This window comes from Orcinus orca, chromosome 9 (genome assembly GCF_937001465.1).
Source record: "Orcinus orca chromosome 9, mOrcOrc1.1, whole genome shotgun sequence".
Lineage (NCBI taxonomy): Eukaryota > Metazoa > Chordata > Mammalia > Artiodactyla > Delphinidae > Orcinus > Orcinus orca.
This window is the reverse complement of record NC_064567.1, coordinates 34,811,126-34,829,588: the sequence shown is the minus strand read 5'-3', so window position 1 is coordinate 34,829,588 and position 18,463 is coordinate 34,811,126. Positions and strand designations below refer to the sequence as shown.

General features: G+C 35.3%; 1 protein-coding gene across 11 annotated transcripts in view; it reads left to right on the top strand.

The window, feature by feature from the left end:
* Nucleotides 1-18,463, top strand: part of FOXP2 (forkhead box P2) — a 547,197-nt gene that overhangs the window by 381,096 nt on the left and 147,638 nt on the right. For 9 of the 11 annotated variants that reach the window (XM_049715206.1, XM_049715212.1, XM_049715210.1 and 6 more), the window contains one exon: nucleotides 3,931-4,020. In XM_049715206.1, the coding sequence (XP_049571163.1) occupies nucleotides 3,931-4,020 (90 nt within the window). Of the gene's footprint in view, nucleotides 1-3,930; nucleotides 4,021-7,636; nucleotides 7,695-18,463 lie in introns of all 11 variants that reach the window. The other 2 variants (XM_049715215.1, XM_049715214.1) reach the window with 1 other exon arrangement.

Below are 18,463 nucleotides of genomic sequence, written 5' to 3'. Positions count from 1 at the left end.
CTTTATTATAAAGATTTGTATTCATCTTTTCAAAATATTTTAATTTAATCTGATTCTAATTTTTAAAGTGTCCTATCTTAGTTTTCTTTAGCTTTACTAAAGTTAAATAACTTCATTAAGTGAAGTGCACCCTTAATTCACAACAAATACGTTTTTGAAAACTAGATATGGCTTGGCTGTCTTAGAAACCTTTCTTATTATTCATTTGCATCAGACTCAGTCATTATTAAAGGAAATTTTGCAAACATCTTTTGCCTTTTGTTCTAAATTAGTTGTTCTTTTTTTTGTTTTTGCCGTTGGTGATTATATAAATACCTAAATGGCTAATAGTACTTTATGAATAGCCCTTTTCTATTTACCAATTGAAGTGGACAAGCAATTTTCAAATTAATATTTTATATAATTTGACACCTAACACCTTATATTGATGGCAGTATTTTATCTCATTATCTTTCATCATTTGAGGAGCTACAATAATAAATTGGAAAGATGAACTAAGTGCCTCTGAGCATTTGTTTATTGAAATTCATTCCTAAAATGTTGTCCAGAATACTGGAAATAGAAGTGTCTTGTGATGCCTGCAGTTAGAATGCAAACTGCCAAAGATTTCTGCTTATGAGTTTTAAATCATTGCTGATCTCTTGGAATTGTTTTTTGTCCTCCCATCTTTTATGTTTACTATAGCAATCTCTAGTGCTACTAAAAGAATGTTGATATAGGCAAGTAGTTTTTTTCATAAGAGTTTGTATTGAAAGGTGATTCTTTACTATTTTAAAGATAACTGTAAGTTCGTATGAAAACCAAGGTACTTTGAAAATAGTAGCATGTTTTAGCCGGCTATCTTGTGGTATTCCATTATTATTATAACTCCTTTAAAAATGGTATACATTTTTTCTAGTGATATTTTCATGAGCTACAGTTCTAAATATATCTTGTTTTCTAATGTCTTGCTACAGGCACCAGGTGTTACATATTCCACTGGGTTAATGTTTGGGTTGAGTTGAATGAATACAACACAAGGTAGTGAAGGAGATAGGGTTCTAGGTTTGGGAGACAAGAGCCATAGCTTTTGACCGCTTTGCTACTGCTTTGTGACTTTAGTCAAGTTATTGTAATATTGGTTTTCCAATTACCTGACTACAAAATGTGAAAGCTAGGCTAAACAATTTTAAAAGTTTAGTCCAGTTTTAGAATTCTTCAGTAGTTTTTCTAGTAAAAACTGGTCAAATGATCAGAATTTTACAAGAGTTTAGAGCTCCATCAGGTATTGGTAGAGTATGTAATGAAATCAAAGTCAAGGATGGTAGGAACACTTAGCCCTAAAAACAATATATATTCTGTGATATAGTTCTATTCAAACACAAATTCAAATTATAAAATGGTTATATTGTAGTTTCCCTTTTAAGTTCTGATAAATATATATGCCCTCTTTACAGGTAAAAAATAATCTATTACGGTGCCAGAGCTCTCCTTTACTAACTGTTCTCCTTTACCAGAGTTTTACTCATTGCCCTCTAATCGTGCCTTTGCCAACACAGAGACAGTATGGCACACTGGAATGCACTCTGGTCTGGAAGCCAGGAGACCCTAAACAAAGCGCTTGATTACTCTAGACCTCATTTTTCTCATTTGCTAAAATGAGGGGGTCAGATTGGATGATTTCTAAGATTGCTTTTAGTCCTAGTCATTCATGATTCCAGGATTGTAAACTATGTTCATTAGAAGTCTTTAAGAATAATAAACAGGGCTTCCCTGGTAGTGCAGTGGTGAGACTCCGCCTGCCGATGCAGGGGACAGGAGTTCGTGCCCCGGTCCGGGAAGATCCCACATGCCACGGAGTGGCTGGGCCCGTGAGCCATGGCCGCTGAGCCTGCGCGTCCGGAGCCTGTGCTCCGCAACGGGAGAGGCCACAGCAGTGAGAGGCCCGTGTACCGCAAAAAAAAAAAAAAAGAATAATAAACAACTACAGAATTAAATATAAACTATGTAAGGATGTGTGTGTGTGTGTGTGTGTATATATATATATATATACACACACAAAATAAACTAATGAATTCAAAGGGAAAAATTTCTATGAAAAAATTAGTCAAACTTTGTGTGGCTTTTGGAATTCAAGGGGAAAATAGCTGATTTTTTTGATTTTGAGAATTTTGCATAGACACAGCTTAACTCACACTATAGTAATTTCCATTTGAAAAATATCATTTGTCATTATTTTATGAGTTGCCATTAAAAAAAAGAAAGCTGTATTATTTAAGATATCAAGTGAAATTTTTTAAACTGAATTTTGTGATAATAAAATATTTATGGAATTTTTTCTTTGGTCTTTTTTTCCAATTGAACTTTATAATAAAATTGCCTGAGTTCACTGGAATGTGCCATCCTTAGAAACATTTAGGCTGACTTGTAATTACTTGTAATTTATAAAGAAACAAAAGGAAGATTGTTGTAAATGAGTGTGTCTCCAAATGTAAAAAGTGTGCTTGACAAACTACGCCAGATCCTGCTATGGGAAGACAAATCAATGTTGTTAGGAGATGTGCTAGGGCATTCAGTTTGTTTACTTTGGTTTCTATGTCTGCCTGCCTTCTCAGAAAACTTGCTTGGAGCCAGACTGTAGCAGCCCTCTCTCTGTCTTTTCATAATTGATCAGGGGATGACTGCCTTCCCTGAGGGTTAAGACGTGGCAACTTTTTCTGTTTGCTCAGCATCTCAATGCAGTAGTTCAAACATTGTTCACACCAGCTGGCAGTGTAATGCCATATGCACATCTTGTCAAAGCAACTGTTGTCATGGATACTAGAAACTCTCTTAAAAACCAGATCATTGATTCCAATCAAAATTGTACTTTTATCAGCTTTGAATCTTAATTATTAGAGAAGAATATTGATCTAAGATATTTTTCCCATCATGAAAAATTTACCTTGTATTCTAAAACAGTGAATAACAAAGTGGGGCAATGATTTATTTTAGTTTTATGCGCTGAAAAATTTCATCTTAAGTGTTCATTGAACTCAGTTGTTGAGAAAAACAATGAGTTTATAGTCTCTGAAAAAGTTTTTTTAAATTAGTTTGCACTGCTACCTTTAAAACGTCTCAATATGTATTTTTTATGGCATTAGTTTTTATATGATGAGTTTATATAGTCCACTCACCAAACTGTCCCTCCTCTAGTAAATGAAATGCTTACATTAATTTCTTATGTTAAGTTTTATTTTCCTGAGTGGGACAGAAAACATAAAAATAAATGAAAACATCTTCTATTTTGATTGGTATTCTGTCACACATAGAAACAAACCTGATTGGTTGAGTGGTAATTTCTTTGTTCTCTGATTTTGCTAAGAATGCAAATGAAAACCACTCAATTTTATTTGGCATTAAAACTGCACTTTATTTTGTCAAAGGAGAGGTTTCCCCTTGAATTGTAAGTACAAAAAAAGTGTTTTTAATCTTTAGTGAAAATCCTTATTAATTCACTTTCAAGATAATCTGATGTTGATCTGTCAAATTTAATTACAGCTTCCGGTAACACTTGAGGTCTACTGCTTTTGCTTCAAAATTGTAATATGAAAATGCAAATTGATTGATAATTTAAAAGGGAGTGGGCATTTTAGTTGAACACTCAAAGACAAGTTCCTTGTGAAAATGAGGTTATTGATGCAGTTTATGATTTTTTCCTCTTTAAGCACTTTTAAACAAATTACCTTTATTTTCTGCAGGATTACATGCATCTCTGTTATTTTAAGTAAAGTTGTGTATTTGTGTGTTATGTGAATTTTTTTCACATTAGAAGAAAAAGAATATTTAATGATTCTCTTTAGAAAGGAGGTGGGATTCTCATACATTAAAGCCTATTACTATTAACTAAGGAATAACTGATAATTTACCTTTCAACAAAATATTTAGATATTGCTCACTTTTCACTTCTAGGCTCTCCAAGCAGCAAGACAACTTCTCTTACAGCAGCAAACAAGTGGATTGAAATCTCCTAAGAGCAGTGACAAACAGAGACCACTGCAGGTTAGTAAAGCACTCCTGTCCTTGGGATCTTACTTTAAAAGACGTTTGTAATGATTACAGATGTGCAGACCCAGTTGTATACATACAGAAAATTATTACATTTGCATATGTAAGTAATTTTAATTCAAAAAGAGAACTCATTTCATCTTCTTGAAAGAGAAAAAATAATCTATTAGCGTAGATTTCAAAAGTTTACAAGGTCACTTTTTGGACAAGTTGTGTAGGGACATTTGGTATACATAGGCATTAGGAGTTTTGTATAAAACTCCCTTGTGGGATTTTAATGAAATTTTATTCACAAACAGGTTAAAATGTGAAATGTCTTCCTTAAAAGCAAAGTTATAGTAAAATGGTAGGGAAGAAACAAAGCAGTCTTAGACAACCCTTTTGCAGTTGTATCCAAGTGACAAATGCAGAAAACCTCCAGGGTTGCCAAAAAAACTGTGTGAGTTTGCCAAGGAGTTATTGCTGTTGCCACAGTTATAAAAACACATTCTGGAGTTTGTTGTCCTTATTCACTATGTTTGTCCTGTGAAACTGATAGTATGTATGTCTTTTAAAGTAACTTTTTGTTACATAATACAACCATTGTTTTATATAGCTTTAACCAAAATATATAGGACATTAGGGGAAAGAAACATTTTTATAGGGTACTTTTTAAATGTTTGGAAGGTAGAATCTGGAATTGTATAAAACATTATTCAAAATGTTTATCAGTTCTGTTGAAAGATAAGCAATGCTTCCTTTTTGAATCATGTGTTATATGCACGTCTAATAAGACAAGCTTAGTTTTTTTAAAAAAGTCAGCATCTTTCTTATTGCTTTATTTTAACAAAACAATCTTGAAAAAAAAATTTTTATGGCCTAGGTTTCTGTTTTCATTTTCAGGTGTACTCTCAGATGCTAGTAACTAAGTCTTACATGGTGCCCTACTGAAACTTAGTTTGTGTAACAGAATTATTGGCTACTGATCTACACAATCCAGAAGCTACTCATTACCTAAAAACTGAATTAAATGCATAGTCCCTAGGCAAATACGAGATGAGAATATATATTCTTGGGAACAAACCCATTTTTGTGGGGTGGATGGGAAGAAGGGGTCCTGGGGATAGGGGATGTGACGTACTGATGTCTGCCATGATTGCAAATGAAAGTTATATTGAATCAGCCTAAGTTTAAGATTCATTTTAATTTTTTTCTTTTTTAAAATAAATTTCACATTCTTTGTTTTAACTAGTCAGTAATTCTGTAGTGACAAACTTTCCTCACTGTCATATCCCTGCCCAAGTAATAACAGGTGATAACGGTGGTTGGAGTATTTCCATTGAATTATCTGATTCCATGAGAGCCTCTCCATACATTTACATGACAGAGAGAAATTTACATAGAAGTCACAGATAGCAAATGAAATGTTTATCCTCACTATGGCTTCAGGCTGGGAATTTTGCTTTCTTGTTGGTATAGCAAAGGAGATTTAGATGCTGGCAGCATAAGCCAAAGGTAGGGAAGAGTTTATTGTTTCAAATATCTGAAAAACACTGTATATTGTCCTAATTCTGTTTTTATCATATCTCATGACAAAATAGACAAAATAATAAGTTGTTCCTCTCCAAAGCTAAGTCCAGTAGAAGTTTCTTTATTGCTGGTTACCAGGGTATCTCTGGAAAGAATGGCTGGGCTTTAGCTTTTCTACTTTCCTTTTTTGTTGTATTGGAAGGCAAAAATGTGATACTTCGTTCAACTAAAATATACATAATTTTTCTTGGAAAACACACACACATATAATGTGGAAATACTAATGACTCTAAAATAAGAAATTGTTGCTCACGTACCAAATGTTGTTATATAAAAGTTTGAGCAGAACTCCTCAATTTTGTTATTTTATCACCAAAGGGTGATTAATAGTACTATAAATACCTTTTAACAATTTCAGTGGCTAACCATTACCACAAACTTCCATTGTGTCACTTACATTTAGTGCTTTGTGACTCATATTATTATGAATACATATCCATTGTACATATTATAAAACTGTAGCATTTTATTATTACTTTGTAATTTTAGTGGGATCTAATGCCAAAATGTCATAGGAATGAAAAGTTGGTTGGTTTTTATGAATAAGAATTTAGAAATAATGAATGAAGACTTATTTGTTCACCAAAATATACACTGCAATTAATATGAGTCTACAGTCTTAGGGTTTCATAGTACTTGATAAGCTTAGCAACTGGAAACATGCTGGGATTGTATTGAAAATCTAATAGCAACCTGATAGCATTTTATACTAGCTTACACATGTTGTCAAAGGGGGATATTAGGTAATGCTTATCTTTGCATCTGCAAATACTATTTAACATGAGTTGCACTATTTGCCACTTATGTTAAAGAAAAGGGTAGAATATCTTTGTTAAAAATTTTAACCATTTAATATGAAAGTAACACTTAACTTCTATGATTCTCTCACAGCCGACTTCTTTTTCTACTTACCTAAGAGTTTAACCAACCTTTCATAATAGAGTTGGTGTAGATTATCTTTTAGAATTAAAAAAAGATAATTGAAAATGTTTCAAAAACTATACTTGCAAGGCAAAGTATTTGGTGTTAATAGATCATGGTGGCTTGTACTTTATCAGGCATAACGTATTTTTAGAAGACCAGAAGAGATACTATGTGGTTTTCATTTTAAAATATAGTTTTGATGGAGAACTATTTTATAACATTTGAAAGAAAATACAGATTTCCTTAAAAATCTGTTTTAATGGCTCAAGTCACAAGAACAATATTCAGTTGCTTTGTTATATTCAACTGAATTTCTTTTAAATGTTTAAAAGTGGTGGCCAGATTTGAGGTGTGACATGGTAGAGAGAATATTTCTAGCAGACTAATATTTATCTTTTCAGGTATTTTTCATTTACACTTTTTCAGGTTCTTGTACTACAGATAGCTTAGATAGTAGCATATCTAGTGCAAAATGGAAAGAAGAAAATCACATCTGACAAGCTTGAGTACCGATTGTAGTAGTGATTTCACTTTCATGTATAGATATCTGAATATATCTTTGAAACTTGTTCACATATTCTGTTCATTACATGAAGCACCAATTGAATAGGTCCAATCAGTAGGTACATTGATTAATGACATATTGATGAATAATATACAAAGATTGTGATGCAAATGGGAGCTGACATTAAACTAAGCGTTACTAGATGTTCCTTCTTTACGTTCTTACTATGTATCCCAGAAAAACATAACTAATAATAACAGCTGAAGACAGCCTCTCATTTTAGTTTGTTTTATTTATCTGTATCTACTCCTGGCACTTCTAGACTTGATATACCCATAGCGTTCAGTAATGAGAAAAGTTAGCCAAAGAGAATATGTAATGCTTTCAATTTCATGAAACTAATTTCCAGATTATTAAAAAGAGTAAGTTCACACACACATATGTACACACACACACAAATACATTTGCATACACATACATGCACACTTCCATAATCTGTAATTTTAAAACTTTTTGTAAAATACATTATCAATTTTCTAGCCTATGACAAATCTACTTAATTTAGTTTAGGTATGAAAATTGGTCGCATTATTGTTCTTGTTACATTTACAGCCATGAGACAGACTTGTGGTTCTTCAACAGCTGTGCAGAGCAGAGACGTAAATTTAAGGTAAATGCCATTGCTTTGCTATCTGAGATGAATATTAGTATATAGCGTTGTAATCACTTCCTTCGTTGTAGGTTAATATCTTATATAAGGTTCTCTTTTCCAGTAGGTAATTAATTTTTTTTTATAATTCTGTTTTAAATAGTTCGAGAATGGAATAGTAAAAAGCAAAAGTGAGTTAAACCTAGGGGTCTTATTCTGACTCTGCCACAAACTAGTTATATAAGCTTGAGGAAGTCACTCAACATCTTTAAAATAAAGACATTGGGATACCTGATGGACAAAATATAATATTCTCTGGTTAAAAATTTATTTCACTTTTTTTTTTGAACTAAGTGATAGGCATCGTAATGTTTCAGGAAAAGCTGTATCTTGGACGTTAGCTTATGCATTAAGGATTATGTTTGCCTATTTGTTTGTTTTCAGTTACAAAGCACTTTATTAACATACCATAGCCAAAAATAATGCTTTGGAATCAAAATAGCAAATCCCATATGTTTGAAAACCATGGTGCAAGTATCATTTTATATAACATCTAAGGAAGTTTTGTTTAATGCCTTGAAATAATTTTATAAATTGCTTTTAGGGAAAATCTAAGCTACACAAGGAGTTATTTTACCATGTATTTATTTAATAAACTACATTAAAATATGTTGTGATATAATACAATTTAACAAATTTCTACCATCCTCTACTTCACTCCAAATTGTTAAAATTAGCATTGTCCAACAAAACAAGAAATTCTGCAGTAAACTAATCAGCATTTCTAAAATTTCATGTTCCAGGGAAAAAAATCAAAAATAAAGTATAAAATGTATAAATAATGAAATATTTATCCTGGGTTAAAATACTAACTCTGTGGGTAATAGAATTGGACACTGATAAATATGTTTTAGGAAATTATTAAAGTCCATTCATGCAGTGGTAAAGAATGAAATTGAATATTTCCTTTTCAACATTAATATTTGATTTCTAGTTATAAGAATTAGAGAGAAACTAAAACACATTTTGTTCCAAATACTGAAAGCAACATAAGCAAGAAATCTGCAATATGGGTTTGAGTAGGGCAATCTACTGTGATGCAGAAAACTTAGAAAGAATTTTTTTTTTTTTTTTTTTTTTTTTTTTTTTTTTTGCGGTACGCGGGTCTCTCACTGTTGTGGCCTCTCCCGTTGCGGAGCACAGGCTCCGGACGCGCAGGCTCAGCGGCCATGGCTCACGGGTCCAGCCGCTCCGCGGCATGTGGGATCCTCCCAGACCGGTGCACGAACCCTTGTCCCCTGCATCGGCAGGCGGACTCTCAACCACTGCGCCACCAGGGAAGCCCAGAAAGAATTTTTAAAAGTTGTTTTTTGCTATCTATATTTTCTGTATATCAGAAAAATAAGCAGTATTATATTTTTATATCATAAATTTTAAAAAGAGCTTAATTTAAAAGCTACTAAAAAGGACAGACTATGCCTTGTGTGGTCCTCATTTTCCCATTCCAGTAAAGAACATTTCTTAAAAGGCAGCGTGAAATAGACAGTCTTGTAGGAATGTTACAGAATAAAATCATTCTTAAAATATTATGATGTTGCCACCTGCAGCCAGATGCACAGGGCTGACGCCCTGTGGAGGAGGGTCTGGGACATCCAGTCCATCGCTGCTAAGTGTGCTGCGTGGAAAACTTGTGAACGATCCACTCATGGCATGGAGGACAAAGAACATATGTTTTGGGGTCTGAAGCCTATCTTTGCCCTCAATTAGTAGAACCTTGGGTAGAGTAACTTGATCTCTTGAAGCCTGTTTCCTTATCTCTAAAATAGGAATAAGGATACCCACCTTGCCAGATTGTTGTGAAGACTAAAAAGAGTACTATATAAAGTGACTAGCATGAATCCTTGCACTTATAATAAATTAATAAATAATTTCTGTTACGCTCAGCTCCAGGAAATTTATAATTAATCCAAGGCTATGATAAATATTCTATAATATGTTACCTTCTACTTGGTCATAATTGTCACAATTCACTATTCACTCTGATATGAAGTGTGCCTAATTTATGAGAAAGCAACAGTGAGTGTTTTAGGTACTACTAGAGTATGTCCCCCTGTTGTAGGCCTCCACACCATGTATATGTCACACTTGCCACATATAAACTTATAATGTTTGTCTTCCCTGCTAGACTGTGAGCTCTATGACAGCAGGGATCATGCATGTCCTACTCATCTTCCAGTGCCTAACACAGTGCCTGGTGAATAATAGAGCTCAGTAAATACCTGCTGGAACAATGAATGAGGGGGAGATTGTGTTGAGTGGAGAGTGTGAGGAAGTTGGAGGGGGTAAAGCTTCATTCATTCAGTGAAAACTGAGTATTTATGTGTAATATCCTCAGGGACTTATGATTTGGTTGAGGAGATAGTAACACTTGCGCACAAATATCAGGGCACAGTGGATGTGCTGTGGGAGTCAGAAAAGCAGAAAGTGCTATAAGTATTTTACCTTATTTTACTGAGTATAGTTGACTTACAATATCGTATTAGTTTCAGATGTGCAACATAGTAATTTGATTTTTTTTATAGATTACACACCATACAAAGTTATTTTATAAAGTATTGACAATATTCTCTGTGCTGTGCATTACATGCTTGTAACTTACTTGTTTTATAACTGGTGGTTTGTACCACTTAATCCCAGTCACCTCTTTTAGCCTTTGTCCTACCCCTCTTCCCTCTGGTAACCACTAGTTGGTTCTCTGTACCTGTGAGGCTGTTGTGTTATATTTATCTGTTTTGTTTTTTAGATTTCACATGTAAGTGAAAATATACAGTACTTGTCTTTCTCTTCTGACTTATTTCACGAAGTGTAATACCCTCCAGGTCCATCCATGTTGTCCCACATGGCAAGATTTCATTCTCTTTATGGCTAATATAATCACATCTTCTTGATCTGTTCATCTATCAATGGACACTTAGGTTGTTTCCATAGCTTGGCTATTATAAATAATGCTGCTATGAACATTGTGGTGCATATAACCTTTTGAATTCATGTTTTTTTTTTTTTTTTTTCTTTTGGATAAATACCCAGGAATGAAATTGCTGAATTGTGTGGTAGTTCTATTTTTTATTTTATTTATTTATTTATTTTTTTTCGGTACGCGGGCCTCTCACCGCTGCGGCCTCTCCCGTTGCGGAGCACAGGCTCCGGACGCGCAGGCCCAGCGGCCACGGCTCACGGGCCCAGCCGCTCCACGGCACGCGGGATCCTCCCGGACCGGGGCACGAACCCACGCCCCCTGCATCGGCAGGCGGACTCTCAACCACTGCGCCACCAGGGAAGCCCTCTATTTTTAATTTTTTGAGGAGCCTCCATCCTATTCTCCATAGTGGCTGCCCTGATTTACATTACCACTGACAGTGTGTGAGGATTGCCTTTTCTCCACATCCTCACCAACACTTACTATTTCTCGTCTTCTTGATAACCATTCTGACAAGTGTAAGATGACATCTCATTGTGGTTTTGATTTTCATTTTCCTGATCATTAGTGATGTTGACTCTATACGCATTTTAAAAAGAAAATTATTAATTCAGGTTCAAGTGATCAGGGAAGGCTTTTTGGAGAGGTAGCATTTATGTTAGGCTTAAAGAAAGGGAATTTGGTAGATAGAGAAAGTAAAGGACAATTTTTGATGGAGACATTTTCAAAAGATGTCATCAAAGATGTAGAGATGGGAAATGGTGAGGTCTGGTTAGGCAAGAGTAAGTAGTTTGTTTTGACCAGCATAGAGATGTCACACTAAAGGAATAACGAATGTATTGGAGGGCTAGAAGTGTACATAGCCAATTGTATACAGCCTGAAATGTCAAGCTAATGAGTCTGTACTTTATGATTTAGGCAGCAGAGGTTGTTAAAGGTTTTTGATGAGGAAGTGACACAATGAAAGCAGTGTATTGTGGAGATCTAGTCAACAGTGCTGCATCTGGAGGATGCTTTGGGGGAAGGGAGTTGTGAGAGATCTGGAATAAGGTAATCTTTAAAAAATTTTGAGGCTGGCATTTCATGAATTGAGCTTTAGAAATGTTGAGTTTGAGGTGATGGCATGAAAGTAAATGGAATTAGCAAGCTTTTAGAAAATTAGAGTTTGACAGAGAGGTCAGAGTTAGAGACAAATATTTGTGAAATAATCCGGAAGTGATGGATGAATCCACGAAAGTGGAGGAGATTTCTGAGAAAGATAATCTAAAGAGGAGCTCACTAACATCGACAATTTTTAAAGCAAGAGGAAAAAGAAGCAGAAGAAATTAAAGAGGGGAAAAGAAGAATCAAATTAGCTTTTACTCTATTCAATAAGGTCAAGGAAAGGGAGAGTTTTTACAACACAGAGCTTGTCAACCACATCAAACAGTGACCATGAGGATGAGCATTTTCATACATGCACTGTTGAACTGCAACACTGATCATTTCTAACCCTCCTCTTTTTTTAATCATTTGCTAATAACTCAAGATTTGCAATACTAATATTATCAGTAATGAATGGAAAAAAACTTACTTTAATATAAATGTTAAATAGAAGGTAGATAATAAATGTACTTTTACTTCCCTGATTGCTGTGTTTCCAATCATATAAGCAAATGTATATTGCATATATAGTACTGAGTTCCCACAAATTAAATCTGGGAGAAAACTGCTTTCTAGGAGGTCACATTTTCTCTTTTCTTAGCTACCCAAGCCCTTGCCTCTTCCTGTAATCCATTAGGATTTTAAGTATATATTCCCTTGACTTCTCTTCCTTAACTAAAGTAAGAGCAAGAAAGAAATAGAACAGCTCTTAAATCCTATGGAGAGCTCCCTTAACAATATTAAAGACTTAGGCTGTGAATTTTACCTTAAGATGTTTGGAGGTGTTGTACAAGCTAAATTGAATGACAAAGTGAAGAACAGTGTCAGTACATGATTAAAAACAAAAAGTGAAATTATTTTGAAATTCACTTACATTTAAGATTCATTGTGTTTCCTCTGTGGATTCTATTCATATCTATAATCCTGCATTCTCCATTTCTACTTGGTTTTCTTAAAATTTCTCTGCCACCTTCACCTTTTCCACTGTAGTTTTTCTTCCTTTGCCATTCCGTTCTTTCCTCTCATCATGTAATCTTTTCCATTTAACTTAATCTCTGTCCCTTCAGGCCCCATACTGAGAAAAGAATAACTTTAAGTGCCTTAATTATTTAATTCTATCTTGAACCTAAAAGGTATTCTAGCAGATCATTTTACTAACAAAATAGTAAAACTATGTGACTTCTTAAAATCCAGTATCCAATATTTTAGTTCTGATCTTGCCCCAAGAATAGTTTCTTTTATGCTATTTTAAATTGTAGTTTTAGTATGCAAGCAGCTTTACCCTTGAATATCTCAGATACTTAGGAGGACCTGAAGCATTTCATGCAGTGCGAGAAATCTCCTGTTACTGATGACATGTATAGGTGGCTCTTTCAAAGTCAGCCATCAGAATGGTTTTATCCTTCCTTCCTTAAATCCTTTTGCCAGACTTCCCAGAAAACTTAGTAAGAAATTCAAACTAGAATTGCTTGGGATGGTTGTATGAAATGGCAGTTTTCCTAAACAGATCTTAGGGTGTGCATGATAATTTTAATAACGGTGAATTTGGAAGCACGGCATTTGAAATGATCAAACAAAAGTGTAATGAATTGTTCTTTCAAAAATATTTGTCACTGTACCTTACTATGAAAAGCATATAAGCTCATTATAAGAATCTAATATGATTTTTAAGTTAAATTATGGTTGGTCACTAAGTTATTTTTCCCAAAGGCACTTAATAAATGTTAATAAATTGCTATAGTGTAGTAGATATTTTAAGATGAAAATTATGTTCTCTGATTAGATGACGATGAAACCACTCATGAGAATTATAGTAGACCCTTGACATTCACAGGGTATGCAGCCTGAGATCTTCATGAACCCTCAAATTCAAGAAATTTCCAGTTCAAAAACACGAGAGGTCTGTGCAGGCTTTCTTCCAGTCTTTCTCTGAATCAAATTACCATTGTCACGTGCAGAGTGTAACACAAGTTAACTTTCCAACTTTCAGTAAAATTTACCTCTTGATTAATGTCAGTTTTTTTTTTAATGAAACAGTTTTTTTCACATCACAGGTTTTTCTACATCAGTGAGAACAGGTAGAGAACAGCAAAGCTATATTTATGATGGAAGGATCCACAGGGGTGGAGGAGTTAGGTTGTGTGTGTGGGAGTCAGCATTCTAAAGACTAGATCAGCCCCCCCCAGCATGCTTGATTTAGTTTCATGGCTTGACAAATTCCACAGGTGTAATGTCTTGGAACTTTGGGGTAATTGGAAAATAATCAGACCAGTCCTCAACATCTGTGAATTTTAGGATCTTGCAATCTAGCATCAATGAGGAAAATCTAAAGTGAACAAACAAGTTCCCCGTACTTTCTCTGCTGATATCTTATTTGAAGAATTGGGAGAGGCACTCAAGATTAATGTTAATATTTTCATCCTTCTTACTTGTAAATATCCAATAACATCAGTAGATAATCTGGGCTACTCCTTCACAGTAAAAGTTGCCTGGGACGTTTTTGAAAGGCATGGGGGAAGGCTGTGTCTTGGGTATGAAGAGACCCCCATAGAAGTTCAGTAATGAGTAGAGGCTTTATTTTAGTCACCATTGACTGTCGACTGGTTTGGCCCCGACATTCTGAGCTTGGTATTTTATCCCTCAAATTAGGGAGCCTCTGTTTAGATTCAGTTCACAGTTGAAGGTCTTGAATCACATCCAGCTTGGCTAAAAGTATTTGGTGGTTATTTAAAAAGAAAGGATTTGTTTGATCATGCCGATTTTTATAGTTCTATCATCATAAGCATAAAACCTGCAGGACCTAGTAGTTATGCATCTTGATAACACAAAACAAACAGACAATTCCTTTGCACAGCATCTAAATTCTTAACACTTCTAATGCTAACACTTGCATTGCTGTAAAAGCTGCCACTTTGATATCTTCTACTGCTAGTGCTACTGCACATTCTCAAGTGACAAACCAAGGAACACATTGCACATTATGATGTGCTGACGTGAGGAAAATTTGTTGTCTCACAGAAAAACTGGAGTAAATTCTTCAATAAAATATCCTTGTAAAAACAAACAAAAAACCTCAAAGGAGAAAATCATTCTCTCTATTCCACCTTCTTCCCATAGAACCAAGCATGTAATAGACATTTTTGTTTTATAAATTTATTTATTTATTATTATTATTTTTTTGGCTCTGTTGGGTCTTTGTTGCTGTGCACAGGCTTTCTCTAGTTGCGGCGAGCGGGGGCTACTCTTCATTCCGGTGCGCAGGTTTCTCATCGCCGTGGCTTCTCCTGTTGCGGAGCGTGGGCTCTAGGCACGTGAGCTTCAGTAGTTGTGGCGCATGGGCTTAATTGCTCTGTGGCATGTGGGATCTTCCTGGGCCAGAGATCGAAGCTGTGTCCCCTGTATTGGCAGGCGGATTCTTAACCACTGAGCCACCAGGGAAACCCCTAGACATTTAAAACATATTCATTAGTGATTAAAATACGTTTAGAGTTCTAGTTTCTCAAAAACGTGGGCATCGTTTAAACTTTTTCTTTTATTCCAGGAGAATTTATTGCCCTTAATCAATAACCATCGCCACTCCCCTACACAGTCTTAGAGTTCACTTAGGCTAATGGTAGTTTTTAAATCTAAAAAATTACTTGAAAATCGTTTAAAAATGGAGACTCTTGGGTTCATCCAAGAATATTGAGTTAAAATTTGAGGGGATGGGATCTTAGAAAATCAAAATATTTTAAACTCTCCCAGGAGATTCTAATGCAGCTGGTCTACAGTATGTAGGAACCCTGCAACTCTTCTGCAACAGGAAAGTGGTTCCCTGTAATAAAAAGTACCGCGTCTGAATTCTTATTAATATACTGTCATTTTTCCTCTCAGGGACTCAGTTTTCCAACCTACACAATTAAATGGCTGTAAACTAGTGATATCTCAGTTTCCTTCCAGACTCAGCAGTCTTTTAATCTCAGTCCTGTGTTTTGTTCTGTTTGTTTGTTTGTTTATATATGTCTTTAAATCTGAGCTAACTAAAAAGGTCCCTGAGCGGGTTTCTTGGGATACCTCTCTCTGTTCATTCTTTCCAGGGGCATTTCCAACAACATTGTGAGAATTTTATTTTTACTATCCTTAGTTCTCATGTAACATTATAAGATCTTATCTTTGACTTTTTAAAAAATAATATCTGCTTTCTAAAGTCCTCAGTATATGTCTGCTATGCCCAATTGGCCTTCCTTTAGGAGTTAGAAACCTTAAGGAAAAGAACCTCATTGTCTTCAAGGATAGCTGTCCCGTGCAGTGGTCCTGCATGCTGATCTCATTGTCCACAACCCAGTTTTTACAAATTATATGAGCAGCAGTGTCAAACTACTTATGGTTCCTCCAAAATTGCTTCATGTCTCCATACAGGTGACCTTGCCCTTCTCTTTTGTCAGTGTGCCCTTCTCTGCCTTTCCATCTGGAAAACTTCTGTGAAGCTTTTAAATCATCACTGTCAGGTACTCTATGAAGCCCCCTTTGAAACCCTCACCTGCCACACACACACAGTGTAGAATTAATTATTCCTATCTATGTATTATTTCTATGTCTTAGGTATACTTCTGTTCTTGCATGTATCACACTGAATCATATTTACTATAAGTTCCTTGAAGGCCAGAACTATCTCATTCATCTTCACGTTTCCAGTGTCTGGTACATAGTATGTTGTGTTTTTTTTGTTTGTTTTATTTTTTTTGGCCGCACTGGGTCTTCGTTGTTGCACGCAGGCTTTTCTCTAGTTGTGGCGAGCGGGGGCTACTCCTTGCGGTGCGCGGGCTTCTCATTGTGGTGGCTTCTCTTGTTGCGGAGCACGGGCTCTAGGCACGTGGGCTCAGCAGTTGTGGCACATGGGCTTAGTTGCTCTGTGGCATGTGGGATCTTCCCGGACCAGGGCTCGAACCCATGTCCCCTGCATTGGCAAGCAGGTTCTCAACCACTGCGCCACCAGGGAAGCCCCATGGTGCATTTTGCATAAATGCGTGGAGTCCATAGACAAGTGCTAGTCTATAGCCCTATCAAATTCCCCCTTTCTCCTAGGCTCGAGGTGTGTTTTTTTCAGTTGCCTACTGGGGCATCTCAACCAGATCAACTTGTCTCAGACTGCAATTATTTCTCTCTCCCCACACTTGTTTTTGTTAACTTTTTCTGAATTCTGTTCTACAGTCTCCAGCTGTAAACCCTTTTAATTTGATTGGGCCATATTCCTCTGCCGTAATGTGAAAATCACTCTGTTTTTCAACCTCTCAGCATGGCACAAAAGGCTATAAATTATCATACACCTGTTACTTTATAACCATGATTTAATCCTCACTGCTTACTGAACATGCTGTTTATTCATTTATTCATTCATTCACAAATGTTTGTAGTTCACTTCTTATATACTAGGCACTCTGCGTGGCATCATGAACCATTAGAAGTTGGACACCTATTTGCCTTTGTTCCTGTTTCTCCATCTGTTTCGAATGTCAGCCCCACACCGTCTTATCTGGTTGCCAAACCTTTACACACACCTCAAGATCCTATTCCCTTGAGTCTTCTGACTCTTCACAGAGAAATAATCCCTCACTTACATATATTTTCAGAACCTGTACCATACTTTTTTATTATTCTACATGTATTAGTTACAAAGGTAGATTATACCATATTTTATTAAAGTTATTTGACTACTTCTCTAGCTCAGTCTCAGACTCAAGCCCTTTGAGGTCAGAGATTATATTTGATTTCTAACATAATGCTTGGCACATGGTAGATGCTAAATAAATCTTTGCAGAATTGAATTGAACTAGGCCAATTGAATTGCTGTTTCTTTGTCAGAATAAGTTCAAGGTACCACTTCTTTCAACCTGATGAGACAAGTATGAAGGTATGATATTTATCAGCTTCTCTGTACTTTGTAGAAAGAAACGTGTAAGCAGACATGAATATCATTATCATATCATATCATATGAATATATCATATCATATCATATGAATATCATTAGAAGACCAGATTCAGGCCCACCCTGCTCTCACATTACTAACACATCTTGTCTATTCTCTAGTTAGGCAGTCTGTTTATGAATAATACTCCAATTGATTCCCTTTCCCGGGTGGATAACGTGTAATATACTTATTTAACAATAACAGTGAACTCTTTCTCCTTTTATCTTTACCTAAATATTTTCTTTCCTGATTCTGTCTTCTGGTTTTTGAATTGTGTATACATATAAATATTTTGCTTTCAATAAGCCCTTTACTCCTTATTTAGTCTGTTTCTTTTGAACAAGATATACTGCTTCATATAATTCTGTACTAGTCATGCTTCTAACCCCACTAAATATCAATGATACTTTTACTAGGGTACTGGAAGTGAGAAATCTACTCAATAAAATGATACTGGAAATGTACAGGACACAGATGATATATGAGGATTTCTCAAATAATATCAGGGAACTATACGTTCTACATGATTTATTGGTATATAGTTTTTATGAGTTAATTTTATCTATTGCTTTAGCCATGGGGATTTTGGATATTTCGACTAAAACCCTGTCTAAATTTACTATGGAGTTTATCAGCTGCTCTGTTCAGGAATATAGATTTATTTTTCCTGTGAAACCTGAACTCCATAGACAGAAAGTCCAGATTTGGCTGGTACAGCTGC